At 39.2% G+C, this 19,407-nt stretch overlaps 1 protein-coding gene across 1 annotated transcript; it reads left to right on the top strand.

Annotated features, from left to right (window-relative positions):
- The first annotated feature begins 10,474 nt into the window (after nucleotides 1-10,474).
- LOC146002653 (solute carrier family 35 member G1-like) lies at nucleotides 10,475-13,806 on the top strand. The gene is made up of 2 exons (XM_083140615.1): nucleotides 10,475-10,607; nucleotides 12,644-13,806. Exons 1-2 carry the CDS (start codon nucleotides 10,586-10,588, stop codon nucleotides 13,804-13,806), a joined length of 1,185 nt encoding a protein of 394 aa, XP_082996741.1. The 5' UTR covers nucleotides 10,475-10,585.
- The last annotated feature ends 5,601 nt before the right edge of the window (nucleotides 13,807-19,407 follow it).

The following is a 19,407-nucleotide window of genomic DNA, read 5'->3' as shown; positions in this document are numbered from 1 at the left end:
TTACAGTGGATTGGCCACTCCTGCTCTAACTCTTTTTAGGCATCATTTTGTCTCTATTCCCTTCTTCCTCTCTCGTTTCATTCTGTGGCTGTTCTTCTTTCCTGTCTGTCATTCTTTGTTGTTCTTTCGTGTGTGTGATGACATCAATCATCCGAAAATTTCTCGTATAAGCTACTTCGGGTCATTGGCGTATCCACCAGGGGCAAGGGGGCACTTACACCACGTGGAAAAAGATTGATGAAAAGTTTAATTTGGATCATTGCAATTTTTTATGCGGAAAATAAAATAAATGTTATTCCCTTTCAAAATCATCCAAAATAAAGCATTGTCCTCCTTGAAAAAATGCTCTTTGCCTCGTTCCTCTGGTAAAAACAAATTGGGTACTTCCATGTTTGGGCAGGCATAATGGTGGGTTAAGATTACTCAACGCGTATTCTACACGAAGATTACATTGGCTTATTACTTACATAGTCTACTGTAGACAATGGAAACAACAGGGAAAAAAGAAATCCCAGTAGTCTTTGAAAATAAAGTATTTTTTTCTTCAAATATGTTTATAATCTGGGCCTATAATCAACTTAAGACCATCGGATGTAATCAAAGTTCTTGAATTCTCACTAACGAGGGGAAAAGGGACTATTGGAAGAAAAACATGACAGCCATAGTGAAAACTGACATTATTTTTTACACTGACGAAAGGGAAGACTAAAAATATTTTTTGTCTTATTACTGCATAGGAAAGTGCATTTGTCTTTAAAGTAGATTTTTCAGCGCGTGAAATGGTGATAATAGAAGTAAAACAAATCTTATCATTCTATGGACATCGCATTTTTTGGAGTACCTATGTCGCGACAAGTTTATTTTGCAGTTCAATTAATACCTAGTGAATTGATTGAACGTAAATAAATACTTAAAACACTTATTTCTGGACAGTTTAATACTTCACGCTCTCTATGTCCACTTGGTGATGCTGGTTGCTGCTTCTGATGCGAGCACAGTGTCATTTGAAAGCACGGGTGAGATCCCATTAAGCTATCTCTCCAGAGATGTAGAAGTCCACTACTGATCTTCAGAACCCAGCGCTTGGGACCATATCGCAAGCGAGATGTGCCCAAACTGAATACATTTTGAAGCGATTTCAAATTGCGAAGCATTTACCACGGGCTTTCCAATCACTATCTCCTATATGCAGATGACCTTCAATCCAACCAACTACTGGAATAAAAATAGCATTTTAACTTTGAGGAGAATAGCAAGCATCTACACGTTTATCATATTAGTTTCTTCAAGTACGCCTTCTTTAAAATCAAACCAAACTATCTGTAGTATCATTTTAAACTTCAGCAAAAATAATTACATTGGAAGGGTGTGCAATTTTTGGGTTTGATTCATTGTTTTAGGTATATTTAACTACATGTATTTCATTTTTGTTTTCTTCGAGCACCCACGTTCTGGAAACAAAAGGAGAGCAAGTATCTAGTCATTCCCAATATGAGTATTTTATAGAATTGATTAATGAATGAAGTTGCTTAGAACAATAAAAATTTATACAATTTCAAAAAAATGTTTTTTTTGTTATCATTCCTTTCATTCCGTATAAAATTTATTATCCATATTTTAAATATGTAAAACACTTCAAGGCATACAATTGTACTTTATGACTCGTGTCTGGTACAGGGTACGAAATCATTGGAAACTAGTAGTGTTGGGATGGAGATCTTACACACACAAGCACGCTTATATTGATACACACACACACACACACACACACACATATATATATATGTGAAATATACTTAATATATATATATATATATATATATATATATATATATATATATATATATATATATATATATATATATATATATATATCTGTGTGTATATATATCAGTGGCGGCTGGCCAAGTGCAACAAGTGCAGATGTTTTCACCTAATTTTCAAATTAATATTGACATTTTTCATTTGCTTGTTAAATTAAACTATTTCTCAGCAGAACGTACGCGATAATACTCAAATTACGCCGCTCTGCGCTACGCACGTGAGTTCGTCGAAGAGCAAACCTCGCCAGGGTGCGGAAGACTTAGCCGGTTGTCATGGCAACGGTGACGTCACCTAGCGTTGGCCTTGAACATGGTGTCGCCCTCTACGTGAATCAGTTCTCTCGTCGGAGAAAACATCGCATCCAGTGCTTGTGGCAAAATCTTCGCGTTCTCGCGAGATCTTGTTCCGCGTGTGTGTTTCGCGTTTCCTATCGTGTGTTGTGTTCATGTGTTGAGCTGTGGTTTCTACAATGAACCCAGTAAATGACTTAGTGTGTAATTTGTTGCAGACACCATTTTCCAGATGGACGGATGAAGACAAAAAAGACGTTTTAAATTGGGGGGGGGGGGGGCGGCACTGGCACTTACTATTTGTTTTCATTGCCTATAAATATACTTCTTCACCTGTTATTTTAGGCACGAGCCGCTACTGCTTTATATATATAAAGGAATTCATTTGTTACTTTTATGTATTTCAGATATAAAGTGACAAATTAATTCCTTTACCAAGTGGTTCAAAATGTGAAGAAATTGCTAAATAGTTTAAATTGTTTTATTATCTTTACGTTTTTGTTTAATTATTGCTTTTTATTAATATAAATCAACTACATTTCATACTCATATTTGTCTTGGATTATTGTTTTACTTTTAATGTGCATATTTTGTCATTGGTGTACATCTGTTAATAATGGTAACTTGAAAGAGAGAAAGCATGCAACACTCACAAACACAACAGAGACAGACATTATCCTTCGTTATTTTTGTGTGTTTTTGATTATTTATTAGTAAAATATATCTGTTAAAACTAATTGCTCATCTTCGTTCATATGACCAAAACTCCCCCCCCCCCATCCGGAAACTTTTGGTAGGGTATTTTCTGACAAGATTGTTGGTGGGGGAAACACCTCCACATGTCCCCACAGGATTTCGCACCCTGGTCTGGTAGAAGAGCTAGTCATCATTTTCAGGGTGTGTCATTATGGGGAAGCCACGAGTATGAACCAGTAAAATGTACAGTGGGATACATAAGTATTGCTCAGCAAATTATACGTGACTATTTTCGTTGGTTTTTATCTTCATCCTACGTATTTTTAACCCATTAGTGCCCAGTGCCCACATTTGTTGGCGCATGTTGGCAGTTATTGATCATGCCCACAAAGTATGTAAATAAAAATTGATCGTGAAATTGTTGGTATTATTAGTTACGAGTTGGTAATAGTGATCTGCAGTAGCGTTATCAAATTGAACGTTGCATTCGTTTTGGCGCGAGCTATTGTTGAAGTACGTTGTAGTTGATAAGTCTACGAGCATGGCGAGTTCCAGAAGGTAAGTTATTTTCTCATTGTTTATAAACAGGTCTACCTACTATTTGTTAGGGTCATTTTAAACTACTATGATCTATGTTTATCAGTGACGTGCGGTGACGTCGACACTTGGGGTAGCAATGAGTGGCGTGCCCAACGGGTCATAATCCTCCCCCCCTTTTAGGGCCCAGTATTCCTAAAAGAAGAACGTCAAATACAGGAAAAATTGCAAAGTTAGGAATGACTACAAAAAATTCTACATATAACTTCCACCCACTTTCGAAAATCAAAAACCATTTGATTTGACTACTGGACCAGAGATGCCGGGTTTGAATCTCGGCTTGGCAATGGGTGATCTTTGTGTGTCCCTTCATCAATTTTTATCGTATCGTCTTCGCGATTAGCCAAAAATGCCGGAAAGCGAAGTAAAATAAACGAAATCAAACAATCAATCAATGAATGATTTGATTTGAATCGCTTTTTTGATACATTTGGTTAATCGAGAAGATGATACGACAAAATTAATGAAGGGACAAACACAAAGAACACCCATGTCCAGGTAGGGGTTCGAACCCGGAACTCCTGGTGTCGTAGCGCGCTGTGATAACCACTCCCCACGGTTGGTTGAGTTGACGTTTTAAGTCCATTTTATACACAGAAAGGCTAATCGGGACTAGACCTATAGTTTCATGTTGGATCCGAACCACTATATACCTCCATCGGGTACATATCCGGTACCACTTGCACTCCCCCACGGAGGTCGGCCGACAACAAACATGTGAGGAAGGCGCTAACCATTCGGATACGTGGGTATCGGTAAAGCAAACTGCATTTTTCCTGAGTAGTAATTTTCAATTGAATTTTTGAAATACCATCTTTATTTATGATTAACGTTTTCTCAAAAATTTTGCATTGCTTGATTTCCATAATTTCCCCATCTCACGATCTCGTTACTGAAGGATCCGGGCTCGAGCCCTGTCCTTTGCATGAGTGTTTCTTTGCAACCACTCTTCACCCGTTTAATTTAATCAACGTTCATCGTCATGGCAGAAATTAGGTAAAGCGATAGAAGAGAGAGGAAAATACAAATAATTTCTTCCCAGTGCATCTGCAGGGCACTGTGAAATCAGGAGCCTAGAATTCTCTGTTTATGATTGTCCCTCACGATTTTCCAAGCTGTTAGCTACTTATTCCGATTAAATCTATACAGCTAGAAAAAGCGATGGGTAACAAAACACCTTTTAACAAACCTTTTTTCTACTTTCTTCAATGATATTCATTTGGCTTTTTGAGTTCTGGGATACATTTTTCATTTCTATTTTTTCATTATTCACTGCAGGTAGAGTACAACACACAAGAACAAGAATGCACGCTCGTCACGAATTCCGGCTTGAATTGTTCTTTGTGAGGTCCGTTCATCAGTTTCATCATATCATCACTCATCCTCATTTTCGCGATAACCAAATGTGGCAGAAAAGCGAAGTAAAATAAATCAAACCAACAACAAGAATTAGAACGCGCGTTCACTTGCCCAAATAAATACATCGTATTTATGATTGTTTAGCTTATCCATTTTTTAATTGGAGGCCAAGAGATTAGTATATTTAAATAAAACACTTCTAAAACGAGAGCAAAAGAGAGCGTGAGCAATTATTTGTTATCTAATCATTATATATTCCATATTTTTTTTAAAAAAAGCATAAAATTTTTGTCTGCACATAAGACGTTCCAATTGCATAAATAATAAAAGGACATCCCATATTATACATACATATTGTACAACGTGAAAAAAAGTAGTGTAAATACAGAGAACAGAAGTACTGTAGAAAAAATTCCCCTTAGTTCTTTGGAGGATTTACAAAGGAAGCGAAGGGAATCCAATCCCCTATCTGTCCTACAGGAGATAGACTGGAGGACCTGAGAGCACGGGCTTCCAACCAGGGAGCGGGGTCGAGGGGGCAAGGGAGGTAGAGGCAGAAATCTTCCCTTTCCTTTCGAAAACCCGTTTCTACCTGGAACTGTGAGGCAGAGAATGAGCGAGCTAGGCCGCTGAACGCACCGAGGGACGAGAAGCGCGTGAAAAAAAGTGTTGCATATGAACTGTGGCTTCAACAAAACAATAAATATTGTGATTTGAAAATAATTAGAGATTTGAGATTGATTGATCTATCTCAGCTAGACTAGCTACTCCTCAGTGCACGTCACTGATGTTTATTATTATAAAGTAAAAGGTTCTTTGAACTTCATACCATAGTAACAGTAAGAGTTTAATTTTTACTGCCCACTTTTGTTGGCACTGGGCACAAGAGGGTGGGTGAACTTCTACAGCAGTTTTCGTAGCTACTTATTTTTAACATTGAACCGTAGACCTATATTTCACATGAATTGCAGTTTACACAAAAAACATTGGTTGCAAAAGGAACATAGAATATTTACTACATCGCATTTATAAATTATATACCAAAACGATTGAAGTTTATGAGTTTTCTTCATTGCGGAAACGGATTTCCTTTGTATATGTTTTGTTATATAGCCATCGGATTTTTTCTAAATGGAATGGCATAAAAGGTAGGGTTGGAAATACTGTCATTTAATGCCTCCTTGCCGTTCGTTCTTTTCAAGTTGAATGACATTTTGTTTATATCTAATGGTATCAGATAAATACAAGCATTTATTTTTCTTTCCAAGTTAAATGTTGAAGAAATCGCAGCTCTTCTTGAAGAGGATGACGTACTTCATGCGGATGTGTATATTCAACCACCTGAAAATGCATTGGCCAGCGATGAGGATAGCGCTTCTGAAGAAGATTTTGATATCCCACATTTATCTGGTAATCAGCTTCGAGGTGGAACCATACCAGGGGGCCTCAACAGGTAATACTATTCCTGAACTTGGAGTAGGTGGTTCTGTTGTTACGGAACTGGTCAACAAAATGCCACCTGAAACTACATATTGCCTGTACATGAACAATTTCTTTGCGTCCCTCAGATTGTTTGACTCCTTACTTCAAAAAGGGCATGATGCAGTTGGTACAATCCGAGTAAATCGAGTTGAAAAGGCGCCTCTCATTAATTCCAAAGTGTTCAAGAAGGAAATCCGTGGTTCGTATAACCAGGTCACGGGCACAAAATCTGCAATAACTTTGGTGCAATACAATGACAACAACGTTGTAAATGTAGCATCGACGAACTGTGGTGTGCATCCATTGGGGAAAATTAAAAGATGGTGTCGAGCAGAAAAGAAGCATATTTTTATAGATCAGCCAGCTTGCATTGCGAGGTACAACACTTACATGGGTGGAATAGACCAAATGGATCAGAACATATCTTCTTACGGCATCACAATTCGAAACCGAAAATGGTACTGGCACTCATTGCTTATTTTTTAAATGTTACAATGAATAATGCTTGGCAGCTGTACAGATTAACACCCATTGGACACCAGTAGTGTCTAGATCTTTTCGCATTCACCCGCTTTGTAGTTCAGAATTATTTGTCTAGGTACACACAAGAGCGTCCAAGGCAGTCACGAGTATCCACAACTGGGAAGAAACTAGTTGACGATAATATTCGACTAGATGGTGCTCTTCACATCTTAGAAACCAACAAAACACAAATACGATGTGGAGAGTGCAAGAAGAATACTTGATAAAAGTGCAGAAAGTGCAACGTGGGATGTCACATCAAATGTTTTGAACGGTTTCACAGTCACAAATAAACTTTTGAAAAATCGAAAAGATACTTTTCTAAATCCACAAATTTGCATTATAAATTTATTTGAAGCTCATGTAGACGAAATATTTTGGGAGTAATTTACTAAGGAAAAATCTACCATTACATATACGAGGAGATATTCTGTAATTTCTAGTATACTTCAGTGCATAAAATGTTGTACAGACCAACTGTACTTTCATAAATTTAGAACCTTTGCATTATAAATTACTTTAAAGCTCTTGTAGAAGAGTGACTTATTATAATTGCTCTATCATAATAAATATCAGGAGATCCATTAGTGCCCACTGCCCACATTTGTGCGCAAGTAAACACCCCACCCATTAGTGCCCAGTGCCCACATTTGTGGGCCCCCCTCCACTCTTTAACAAGTAAAGATATCACATCGAAACTGAAGTTAAGCATAATATCTGACCCTCAATAGGCTTATATTCAAGTATAAAACAGATATCTGAAAAAAAATATTCTGGGCACATGGGTTAAGGACTGAATTTTTACGTATACTTGTTCAGAGGTTGTAAGCAGATTGTTTGGTGTTTATTTGCCAGTTCTTGAAGCTATCATTGCATAAAACTAAGGCTGTGTTAAAAAAGGTGCAAGACCGTACTTGAAGCGAGCATCCTCCGAGTATGGTCTTCAAGTCGTGACTGAAAGTGAAAGTCTTTCGAATTGCACTTCGACTGCAGCGCCAAATACGATCAGTAGATAAAACTGAGTACTCGTCGTTTTCCCCGTGTTTTTAACACTTGTTTTTCACCATAGCAATTGCATAGCATTTTCAAATGTTCGTACACATACATTTCCACACATTACAAGAACTTCAACCAACAACTTGCTGGTCTATAACGTATATTTAACCTGTGTTGCTGGCTTTCTACCTCCGTGATTTTAAACAAATGAACAACGAGTGCGGATATCACGTGACCTAGTCAGCATCCATCTGTACTGCGAGCTGTGCACTTGCATTCTTCTGTTCTTTGCGCTTTCGAACTGTACTAACTGACGTCACTTCCGCCAAGATCATACTTCAAGTCTGTACTTTGTACCTTTCGGACAGAGCCAAAAGGGAGTAATCGTCATGATGGACAATTTTCTTGGTAATACTTATGGATCCCACTGTACTGAACGCCCTCTGATTATGAATTATTTTTTCTCACTGCTGTCGTGACGTAATTCTAAGCTTCAATGAAAGCGTACCTTCCGCTTACGACTCACCCTGTGCACAAACTCAACTCAATGACGTCACGTAGAAGGCCCTTTACTTCCTGATAGTATTACAATTTTAAATGTTTTGTGCAATTAATTTTGTCACGTAGACAATAACTTACAATGAACTACCTATTGGAAAATCTTAATTGTGAAAAGAAAACTCGAATTGTCGTTTTGTGCAATTTTGTGGTCTGTAGGCCTATCCATGACGTTACAGTGCCTTGAATAATGTAGTGTGGAAAACGGACGGTTTTGGCCTCTCTGGCAGGTTCCACTCAGAAAGGATACCGCTAGAGGCGCTGGTGTTGATCTCGGTGCTTGGTATTCGTCTGCTTATAATGGAAGTAAACGGAGTTTTCGCTGCAACGTCTGATTCTTTTACATGAAGCATTTCTATGAATGTGATAATTGCTATGATATTTGGTACAGTGGTCGCGAAGATATTAACGAACATTCTAGACAGTCGACCACGTCCTGTTATCGTCATACTTTCGTTATTAATACGGGAGAAAAAATACGCGTGGAATGTTCTTGACAACTAAATTTTTGTGTATGAATTAGGTTCATTATTATTATCATCATCATCATTTCTTTTAAAGATATACACACTGAAGCATTCGTATTTTTTTATATTTACTCTCTCTTCTTTTCCGCTTTAAACTAATCGCGGCGATGATGATAATGATGATTACATGAAACGACAAGGGGAATCCCACAAAACTTTCTTAGTGCCATCGACATGAGTGTAAGGAAACTTTCAAACCAATGGGACAAGCGACACGGGATGATCACACTGTCACACTAGTGACACACACTTCCAGACTGTAAAATAGCATTCATTGCACATGAGGGTCCAAACAGCAAACGACACGTTCATATGGCGTATTCGCGTGCTACTTGTTACTTCGGTCGGAAAGCTCCTTAAACGAAGGGTACTCAGACCGAAGCGACGCGCTACTGGGGGAGTTCCCAACTAAGTGACACGCGACATGGTGCCTTCAGTCTATTAGCAAGCGTTCGCTGCTAATTGTCCGAACAACAGATAGGCGACACGATAAACCACGCGTGTCGCTTTGTCGCTTGTACGTCGCTCAACTGGGCCATTTCCTCAATAGCTTGCAACATGTTGCCGTGGTTTGTTGTTCGCGCATGCGCGATGCAATGAGTGTATTGCTTTAGAGAAATTGCGCACCAAAGCGACAAGCGGCACGCGACACTTATCGCTTGAGGTTTTCACCAACCGAACGCTGGCCTGTGCTTCCCGTCATGCCGCTACGATGTGAAATGTTGCTCTTGATTGACTCGTTTCCAAGCAACATGTGTAGCTTCGGTATGAAAGGTGCCTTGAACCGAAGGACCCATGTCGCTTTGGTGTGAAATCCTCGTATCGTTTGTCGCGTGTCGCTTTGGTGTAAAATCTCCTTGAGGAAACGGTGCAGTTAGAGCTTGTGACCCTACGGTTCGAAAGGCTGCATTGATTACGGACTGCTCGCTTTCAAGAGACACTTGTGGTTTGTCGCCTCGGTATAAAATATCTCTCAGGATACTATTTATATGCTAATAACATAGAAAAATAAAACTCTAGTACACAATCCAACACCTGACGTCCGGAATCACTTTGCGATGTTTCTTCTTGTGTTACGCATGCTATTTATTTATTAATTTTATTTTACTTTTCTTTCCAAATTAATGCCGTTTCGTGACTGCAAATCACTCCATAAATATAACTGTTTCCATCAATTCACGTACCGCATTTCAAGACAAACAAATCTACACAATATATTCCAAAAACTAACTAAGCCACATTACTTTCATAAGAAAATTAGCATTCGTACTGATCGAGGGCCTCCCCCATGGCGCAGTGGTAGCGTCATTGCCTTGTAATCGAGGGGTCCCGGGTTCGATACCCGGTGGAGGCACAAGTGGTTCGGATCCCACTTTAAACTGTAGGTCTAGTCCCGATTAGCCTTACTGTGCATAAAGTGGACTTAAAACAGCAACTCAAATCAAAACCATTCGTACTGATCGCACTGCCATCTATGTTTGTCATCCGTCTGGGGAACTAGTTTCTTGGGTCGTTTTCCAGACTACGTTATTCAAGACGCTGTAATGACGTCAAGCTCTAAACTACGTCATACGAAACACCAAACACACCAAACGAACCTGCCTGCATGTACTCCACCTTGGTTGACGAATGAGAATGTGTGATGAGCCAGTTTAATAGCACAAAAACAATTCGAATTACATGTAAACTACTTAGTGTTAAATATACCTCTTCTTCAAGCACTATTTGTTCACTATGTCTTCACTGAAGCAGAATGGTAAGTTTAGTTTAATTAATTGATATTTCTAATTTCTATTTTATCACAATTCTCAAATCAACTTCATTGAAACAAACCATGTAATACTTCTAAACCTAACAATTATAACTTTACAAAATTTATTCATTGGATTGAAGCAATATAATATGAAAACTAGAGTGGCCAAAAATAAAATCTGTTAAAAGATTCATTTACAAATATACATGATAACGTGCACAAATTTTCACATCCCTGAATTACCTAATTGTTGTAAAGTTGATGAATGGCTTTATAACTTTTTAAAAATCAACCGAATGAGTTTGACAAGGTTATATTTTCTCAGATATGTATACTTCTGATCTCCCCTCTTGTCATCGATGACTGAACTAAAAATACTGATAATCATGGACAGATTTACAGTCCTTTTCTTTCCCCCCTCCGAATTGGCCAGTCTGCTCCCCTAATAGACGAGAAAAACTTGCATTTACATTTTCTTTTATCACAAATATCTATTTTACTTGTGATATTAATCGATATATTAAATGAGGCTTTTTCTCACAAAATATATTTACTGTCCCAAATAGATTTTTCCAGGGGTCATTACCTAAGCCAAAATAGAAAAGGGTTTCTTGAGTCGATGTAGCAAGTTTACAAATAGCATGCATAGGGTTGATTGGTGGAGAGATTAATGCATCGCACATAAATATAGAATCTTACACGCTAGTAGGCACTGGTTCTACTAATATTAGTCGGGAAAGTAGTCATCTTTAGGTTCTACTAGGGCCTCCAGACAGTGTAGTGATTACCGCTGTCTTCTTGTTCCGTGTTCGATAACCTATGGAGCCACATTGCACAGTCAGTCGAATCCCTAAACTGTAGGTTCTATCTCAATTAGCCTACCTGAGCATAAAATGAACTGAAAACTAAGTCGCGAGAATGTACCTGACTCTTCGAGATTTTGTTAAACAAGTTAGAAAATTCCGCATAAACTAAAATTGTTTTATTATGCAATTGTTTGGACATACCTACCTGATTAGTTATAGGTATGTATGTTACATATTGTGCTTGTCCAATTGTTCAAAGTTAATCCATAATTTCAATGGTTGCGTTTTGTTGAGGGTAAAATGCAGTTTTTCAAGAATTCGTAGCAGTAGAGTACCATGGATTTTATTTTGGGAGAGGCGTGCAGTGACATTTCACACAAATATGTATAACAATAATAGTAATAATAATAATAATAAAACATCCAACATGATGGGGTAAGTTCGGACCTGCGATGAAAATTACTCAAAAGCGTTTAAAACGTAGGCGGGGGCATTCCAGCGTTACGTTGTGACATTTCACACACAAAATTTAAATGAGATTTGATAAAATATTCATAATCAACTGATTTCATAGAATTATAAAGCACTTTGTGGTGTCTCCTAACAAAAGAAAAAAACCTTAGTATGATGGCATAGGCTTAATGAATGAAAAGCATTAACAAAAGTGCTTTCGTTACGTGTGTGACGGTTTAAAATGTAACATTTAGCCTTCAATTGTCTGTGAAGCAAGTAGGCTGCAGATTCTAATAACTTTTATTAGTGAAATGTTCAAATTATATGCATTCATAAATATCTAAACCTCCATGCAATTAGAAGCAATAATAATTTCCATATTAATTCATTTTGTTAATTATATGGAGTAGGACCACTTTTCGTAGGATACCCCAGGGGCTTTAAAGCGTTTTGTTGTATTACGATATAATATTGTTTAACGTAAATCTAAAATTAGAGGGGAGAGGGAGATTGCAAGAGAGAGACCTACCACGATATGAGTTACTAAGATAACAACAGAAAGATATCAAAGTAAAGTGATAATTAAGGGGGGCGAGGGAGCAATTGCCCCCTGTTTTTCGCCACTTTTGCCCTTGCACTGTGCTAAACCTTATCTTCAAAGGGAAATATTCTGTCTTTGCCCCCCCCCCAGTTATTGAACCCAACACCGCCACTGTATCAAATACATTTAATTACAAATAGATTTCATTAAGAATGGTTTAAAATAAACTCTTCTTGCAGGAACTGGATCACGTGAAAGCAAACAAAATATCACTTCAAGGGAAGCTGCGATAACAGTGGGCATTCTCTCAGACCAACCCTCAGTTACAAGGAACTCCCCAATTTCAATACCAAAAGTTCAGGTTGTGAGTGAAAACATTGAACTACAGGAAATAGCAGGAAGTGACGTTTCTGACAGAGGCAAGAAAGAAAATGAGCAGAGGAAGCTTAAATGTTATGAGAAGTTTCTTCACGTACCACACATAGGACTTCTGTTTGCATTCTGTACAAGCTTTTTGTTCTCAGTCAATTACATGTTAGTTAAAATGATGCATGAAGATGTATTCATCATTTGTGCTTACAGTGGACTTGGGATGAGTATAGATAATATTTCAGTACTTGTACTGCAGAATGCACATCCATTTCCAAAAGGAAAAAGAAGACATCTTCTACTTCGAGGTCTTTTAGGTACCAGTGGTTTAATTGCAATCTATTATTCTATGCGTCTTATACCGATAGGTGAAGCTTCAGTGATTAATGGTACCACACCAATTTTTGTTGGGATACTTGCTAGAATTTTCTTGCGTGAACCATGCAAAATAACATATCTCATAATTGTATTTTTCACAATGATTGGAATAACCTTCATTTCAGAGCCACCATTTTTGTTCAATCAAACTGATGCGCCTGAATTTTCAGCACAAAAGCTATACGGAGTTATTTCTGCAATATGTGGTGCTGTATTTGCTGCTGGTGTTTTTGTGTTGGTGCATTTGCTAAAAGATCTCAGTTTTGCGGTGATTCAAATGTCTGTGTCAGTTGTAAGCCTTGTTGGCTGCATCCTTCTGGCAGTTGCTGTCAATGGTAACTTCTGCATACCAGAGTGTGGGAGACATCGCTACATGGTGGCTTTTATCATGACTTCCAGCTTCTGTGGTGGGACTTTAAGTTGTGTATCCCTTAAACTTGAAAAACCTGGCTCTATTTCGATTGTAAGAATATTTGATTCAGCATTTGCCTTCATGTGGCAAATATTAGTTTTCAAAGATATCCCCAGTTGGTTCAGAGTGATTGGTGCTGCCATTGTTGTCGTTTGTATTCTTTCAGAATTTTTAAGAGAAATTGTAATTTCACTGCCTGATAATTCTAGAGTCAAAAGAAGTCTTTGGTTGTTAACAAAATGAATAGTTCTTATTGCAATATTTTTAATAAAACTTAATTGTAATGAGTATAATTGTGTTTGGGTATTCTGCACATATTATCATATTAATGCATTTAAAATATTTACCACGTTGAATGATAAGTTCTTTTGCCTTCGGATACAAGCAGTTCTGGTTTCGATTCTTGGTGGGAGCTCAAAAACTTTGGTGTTGATCTAGAGTACGTTCCTTAACACTGTTAAGCCTTGTCTCCATGGTAATAAAACATTAAAAAACTGATCAAGGCAAAATTTATAGTAAAAATATATATACACTAAAAACGTAACGTTTCCACCCTCTAACAGGATCTTCTTCAGACGAAACTTCACAATGAATTCAATGTGAAGTTTCGTCTGAGAAGATCCTGTTATACGGTGGAAACCATGGGCGTATATATAGTTGACGGGTTTCAACTTTTGGTACAATTAAGCCCGCATCACACGGAACTGGACATCCAGTAGGTATGCCCTAGTTGGCGCTGGACTGGCTACCAATTTGCTAGTTTTCGCCTCACACGATACTTATCAGCGTACTTGTCGATAGACTTTTGTTCCCATCTAGAGGTCACGAGGGAAGTTGTAATGGCGGCCGCGTGAGATGTAAACAATGTATCACTTCACATTTTTAAAAGCCGATAAGTATTCAACCGAGAGGAATAACGTTTCGTATAAAACGTTATAAGGTACAAAACAATGGCGCCGCTTAAATACATACTATACAACGTTTACTGTACACGTATGGAAGAATATTTTAGTTGTTTCAAATGTAAACACCGTGCACTCAGCATAGATGGTGTAATTCAACGCGCCTTTCATGCTGAATACGTACATTGCTGGAGTAACACTCGGAAACCACAGACAAAAGCGCTCATTTGGACACTCGCAGATTATCTTCACATGGCGAAACTTTGCTCTGATTGGCTGTTTCACAGAATCCAGTCGAGGAAAGCAAGTAGCAATTAGAACATGTCCTATTCCTCCAAACCAGTCAAGCAGTCAGCCAGGCGGCCATGATTGCTACCTAGAAAGTTAGTTCAGCGCCAACTAGGTCATTCCTACTAGAAATCCAGTTCCCTGTGATAGGGGATTTAGAGTTCTTATATTTCATAAGTTTACTGGTCGGTAGCTTATTAGGGAGCGGGGGGGGGGGGGCTGAACATAATTGTCATTCACATCGCACATTGTGTGGGAACTTTATTTGAAAACTGCGGACTGAACAGATAGGCACTCAAGCACTGACTCTTTGTAGTAAGCATGTTACTATACAATGGAAGAGAATCGTAACTGAAATTCAGCACCGCTAGCAGACAGCGGCGCTATCGTAAAATCCAAGATGTTTGCAGTACCGTCTTGTAACTCAAAAAATCTTGTATTACGGAGGGGGAGCGGTTCAATGTAGAGTTAGATTATTTTGTAAAATGAGCATTTTAAAATTACGTCCACGCATTTAAATATAACAAAGTTCAGGGAAGTACAGTCTTAATCATTTCTTCTTTCCAACCCGATTCCAGGACATTTTTGCATTCCAAAGAAACTATATTCGGGACACCGGGACAAATGATACAATTTCGGGATTGTCCTTGAAAATCCGGGACGTATACCACCGCATTGTTGATCTGGCTATCAAAATCCAATCTGCCACCACATGAAAGGCCACAAATTTATTAAAAAGTCTATCGACGAACTCTACACAAAATGAGCAGAAAATGCTTTAGAAAAAGCTAATCCCAGCTTCACATTAGAAATCAATATTAGAATTAGTCTTTTCCTCCTTGCTACAAAATTGAAAGTAACATCATCGGTTTTATTTTAATATTCGTATGTATGCACACTTAACAGTGCAAGGTCCATTAGTCGAGGATCTCCCGTTGAATTGCGAGGACATTATTTCAACCTCCTTAATGTTAAACACATCCTCTCGGGTGTTGAAGATGAAACTGGCAGTGTAGCCAAGATCACCAACAATTTGTGCATATTGGAGTACAAGAGCTTGTCACAATTTTCTACTGCCTACAGTCCAGATCCTGGGCATGTCTTTTCAATTACTGTTTGCCACATTTTTCATTCAGATTTGAAAATGTAAGAAATATCAACCAGGCCATCCAACATTTTGACACTGTTGCAATGAATGAGGAATAGGAATTTCATATTGGAAGAAGTTGTTGCAATTTTTCAATGTGTTGACTGTGTTCAGATAAACTTGGGTTCATCTCTACTACAAATGGTCCAAAAATGGACAACAGTAAACTTTCTACTATTAGTGTATACGATTTCACAAGTCACCCTACTTAGTATTGATTCTTTTCTGTTCATCTTGTGTCGAACAACCTGAGAACGTTACAGTATTTCCCTGGCTATCTTGCACTACATTTTTTAAAACCAAATTCCTTTGAGAAGATTGATTGATTGATTTGTTTGATTTTACTTCGCTTTTGTGCCACTTTTGGCTAATTTGCGAAGATGGGGATGAGTGATGACATGATGAAATTGATGAATGGACACCCAAAAACTTACATGCCCAGGCCGGATTTCGAACCCGGGCATCATAGCGTGATGTGCTAACCACTCCACCACGGGGGCGGCTCCTTTGAGAAGGCTCGAGAGGAAAAAAATATAACTGATTTGACAGTCTCAATATCGCAGAAATTCCACAGAAATGGGTAACAGTCAGGGTTAAAATATGTGCTGAACAATGTACACTTCTCTGAAATTATCAATCTCAGCACCATCGTATCCTTCACCAACCACTTCTTTTTCTGAATCCATACCCACCCAAACACACACACACACACACAGAGAGAGAGAGAGAGAGAGAGAGAGAGAGAGAGAGAGAGAGAGTAGAAATAGTAATAGCTGAAGCTAACCCAGATACAGTTACAATCTCCAATAAGGACAAATCGGAAAGAAATTTTCCCATTCCGATCTAGACTTTCGGAAATGATTTTTCGACCCTTCGAGATTATCAAACAGTTGAGTTTGAGAAATTTCAAATTATCAAAAAATTAGAACCTGAGAAATACTTAATTCTTGAATGGTAAGAAACCATATCGCGAACTTATATAATGGAATGATAATATTCGCGCCATAAGTTCACAAACAACTGCTTCGGACAGAAATTAAATTTGCAAAATGACAGAAGTTTTCTGTGTATTTTCCAGGCAAATTCCGAAACTATCTGGAAATTGCAGACATTTGCTTTGCAGTCCCATCTGGTGTGTGAAATTAATATCTTTCCCATCCGTATCCCGTTCTATACGCTTGAAATTTAGAAGATAGACCAGGTAATCTGGCACTTTTACTGAACCCAAGGGGGGGGGTTGGACCCGTTGAACCCCCCCCTTAAATACGCCCATGGTGGAAACGTTATGTTTTTAGTGTATATATTTTTTATACTATAAATTTTGCCTTGGTCAGTTTTTTAATGTTTTAAAAATAACTGGTTCCATGAACCTTGTGAAACCAGTTATTTAACCTGTTCTCGGAGAAAGTGTCCATCGCAGGCCGCAGCGTTTTGTTTATGAAAAGTTTAAACATGGCGTCCAGTGGGAGAGCGCCATCTGTCTTGATTTAGCAGAGTTGTATCTAGAGATTCGGCCCAGGCAGAGTGTCAAACGGGTGTGGATTGAACAGAAAAGCGTAAACGCCATAGCACCCAACAAACACCTTGACGCACTATTCAATTAATTATTGTGAGTTTGCACAGAGAATTTTCTTCCTTGCTTCGTTCGAATCGGTTATACTGCGGCAGTAAAGTCAAGTTTATTGTTGAGAAACAGGTACTGCATCTTTCTTTAGATCAGCGCTTCTCAAACTTTTTTCCTCATTAAACCACTTTAGCCGTAACTAAAGGTCTAATGTACCTCATAAAGGCGGTCTCCGCGCCGGTTCCTGGCCCGACGGAACTATACTTACAAAAATAAAAATGTGATAAAGTAAAGTGAAGAAAAGTAAAGTGTTCCCCTGTGCATAGCACAACGCCATGAAGGCGTATAGGGGGTGTGGGGGTAACGCCCCACACTTTCTTGATCCGGTCGTGAGTGGGGGTGATGTGATCAGCATCACGCCCCTGACCGCCTTTACCCCCCAGGGTTTCCCCCAGGTACCCATGTTATTCGACGCTGGGTAGACGCCGGGGCCGCTTCCACCGTTAGAAAAGTTCCCGGATTTGAACCGGCCGGGGAACATATGAATACTAAGGAGTATATATACTCTATGTGATCAAAAGTATCCGGACACACCGCGAAACGTGTGTTTATCATAGAGGGCGACACCGTACTGCCATCTACCTCGTGGAACACACAGGCAGCAAACTCAGTAGTCTGCAGACAGTGTGAGACAGCAGTATGGGATGGTCTGAGGAACTCACAGACTTCCAACGTGGTCAGTTGGTTGGGTGCTACTTGTGTAGGATGTCTGTGTGTGAGATTTCCACCCTCCTAAACATCCCTCTGTCCACTGTTTCCAATGTTATAGTGAAGGGACGTGTACAACCCAAAAGCGTGCAGGCCAACCTCCCATGTTGACCTCCAGAGACGATCGAGTGTTGAAGAGGGTCGTACAGCATTATCGTCAATCATCCATCGCCACCATCACACAGGAATTCCGAACTGCATCAGCATCTACTCCAAGCACCATTACTGTTTGGCGCAAGGTGCGGCAACTTGGTTTCCATGGCCGAGCAGCTGCCCGTAAGTCAAACATCACACAGACAAATGCCAAACGCCGCCTCGTGTGGTGCAAAGATCGTCGAAACTGGACCATAGAACAGTGGAAAACCGTTTTGTGGAGTAATGAATCACAGTACACAATGTGGCTATCCGATGGTAGGGTGTGTGTGTGGAGAAAGCCTGGTGAACGACATCTACCAGCCTGTAAAGTGCCAACAGTGAAATTCAGAGGTGGCGGGGTTACAGTGTGGTCATGTTTCTTCTGGAGGGGGCTTGGTCCACTTGTTGCTTTACATGGCAATGTCAGAGCACAAGCTTACGTTGGCATTTTAACAGCTTTCATGCTGCCTACCATCGAAGACCAGTCCGGGGATGACCATTGTGTCTTTCAACACAACCGAGCACCCCTCCATACTGCAGGGCTTGTGGGGGAGTGGTTTGACGACAACAAAGTCCCACTAATGAACTGGCCTGCGCAGAGTCATGATTTGAATCCCATAAAACATCTCTGGGATGTTTTGGAATGCCGACTTCGTGCCAGACCACACCGATCCACATCAATACCTCCTCTCATTTTGGAGCTCTGCGAGGAATGGGCTGCCATTCCTCAGGAAACCTCCCGGCACCTTATTGAAAGTAGGCCTGTGAAAGTGAACGCTGTCATCAAGGCTAAGGGTGGGCCAACACTGTATTGACTGCCAGTGTTGCCGATGGAGGGTTGCCCAAACTTGTACTTTATTTTCAGGTGGGTGTCCGGATACTTTTGATCACATAGAGTATATAAAAAATATAATTTTGCAGAGTTATTGAAGAAAAAGTAAAGAACAAAAACAAAGTGTGAAGCACAATTTTCGAGTTTTTTCAATTGTAAATCCCCAGAGTTTCTAGTGAGAAGGATGTACCTGATACAGTTTCTTGAT

This window comes from Lepisma saccharinum, chromosome 18 (genome assembly GCF_977018435.1).
Source record: "Lepisma saccharinum chromosome 18, izLepSacc3.1, whole genome shotgun sequence".
NCBI lineage: Eukaryota > Metazoa > Arthropoda > Insecta > Zygentoma > Lepismatidae > Lepisma > Lepisma saccharinum.
This window is presented reverse-complemented; position numbering and strand designations above follow the sequence as displayed.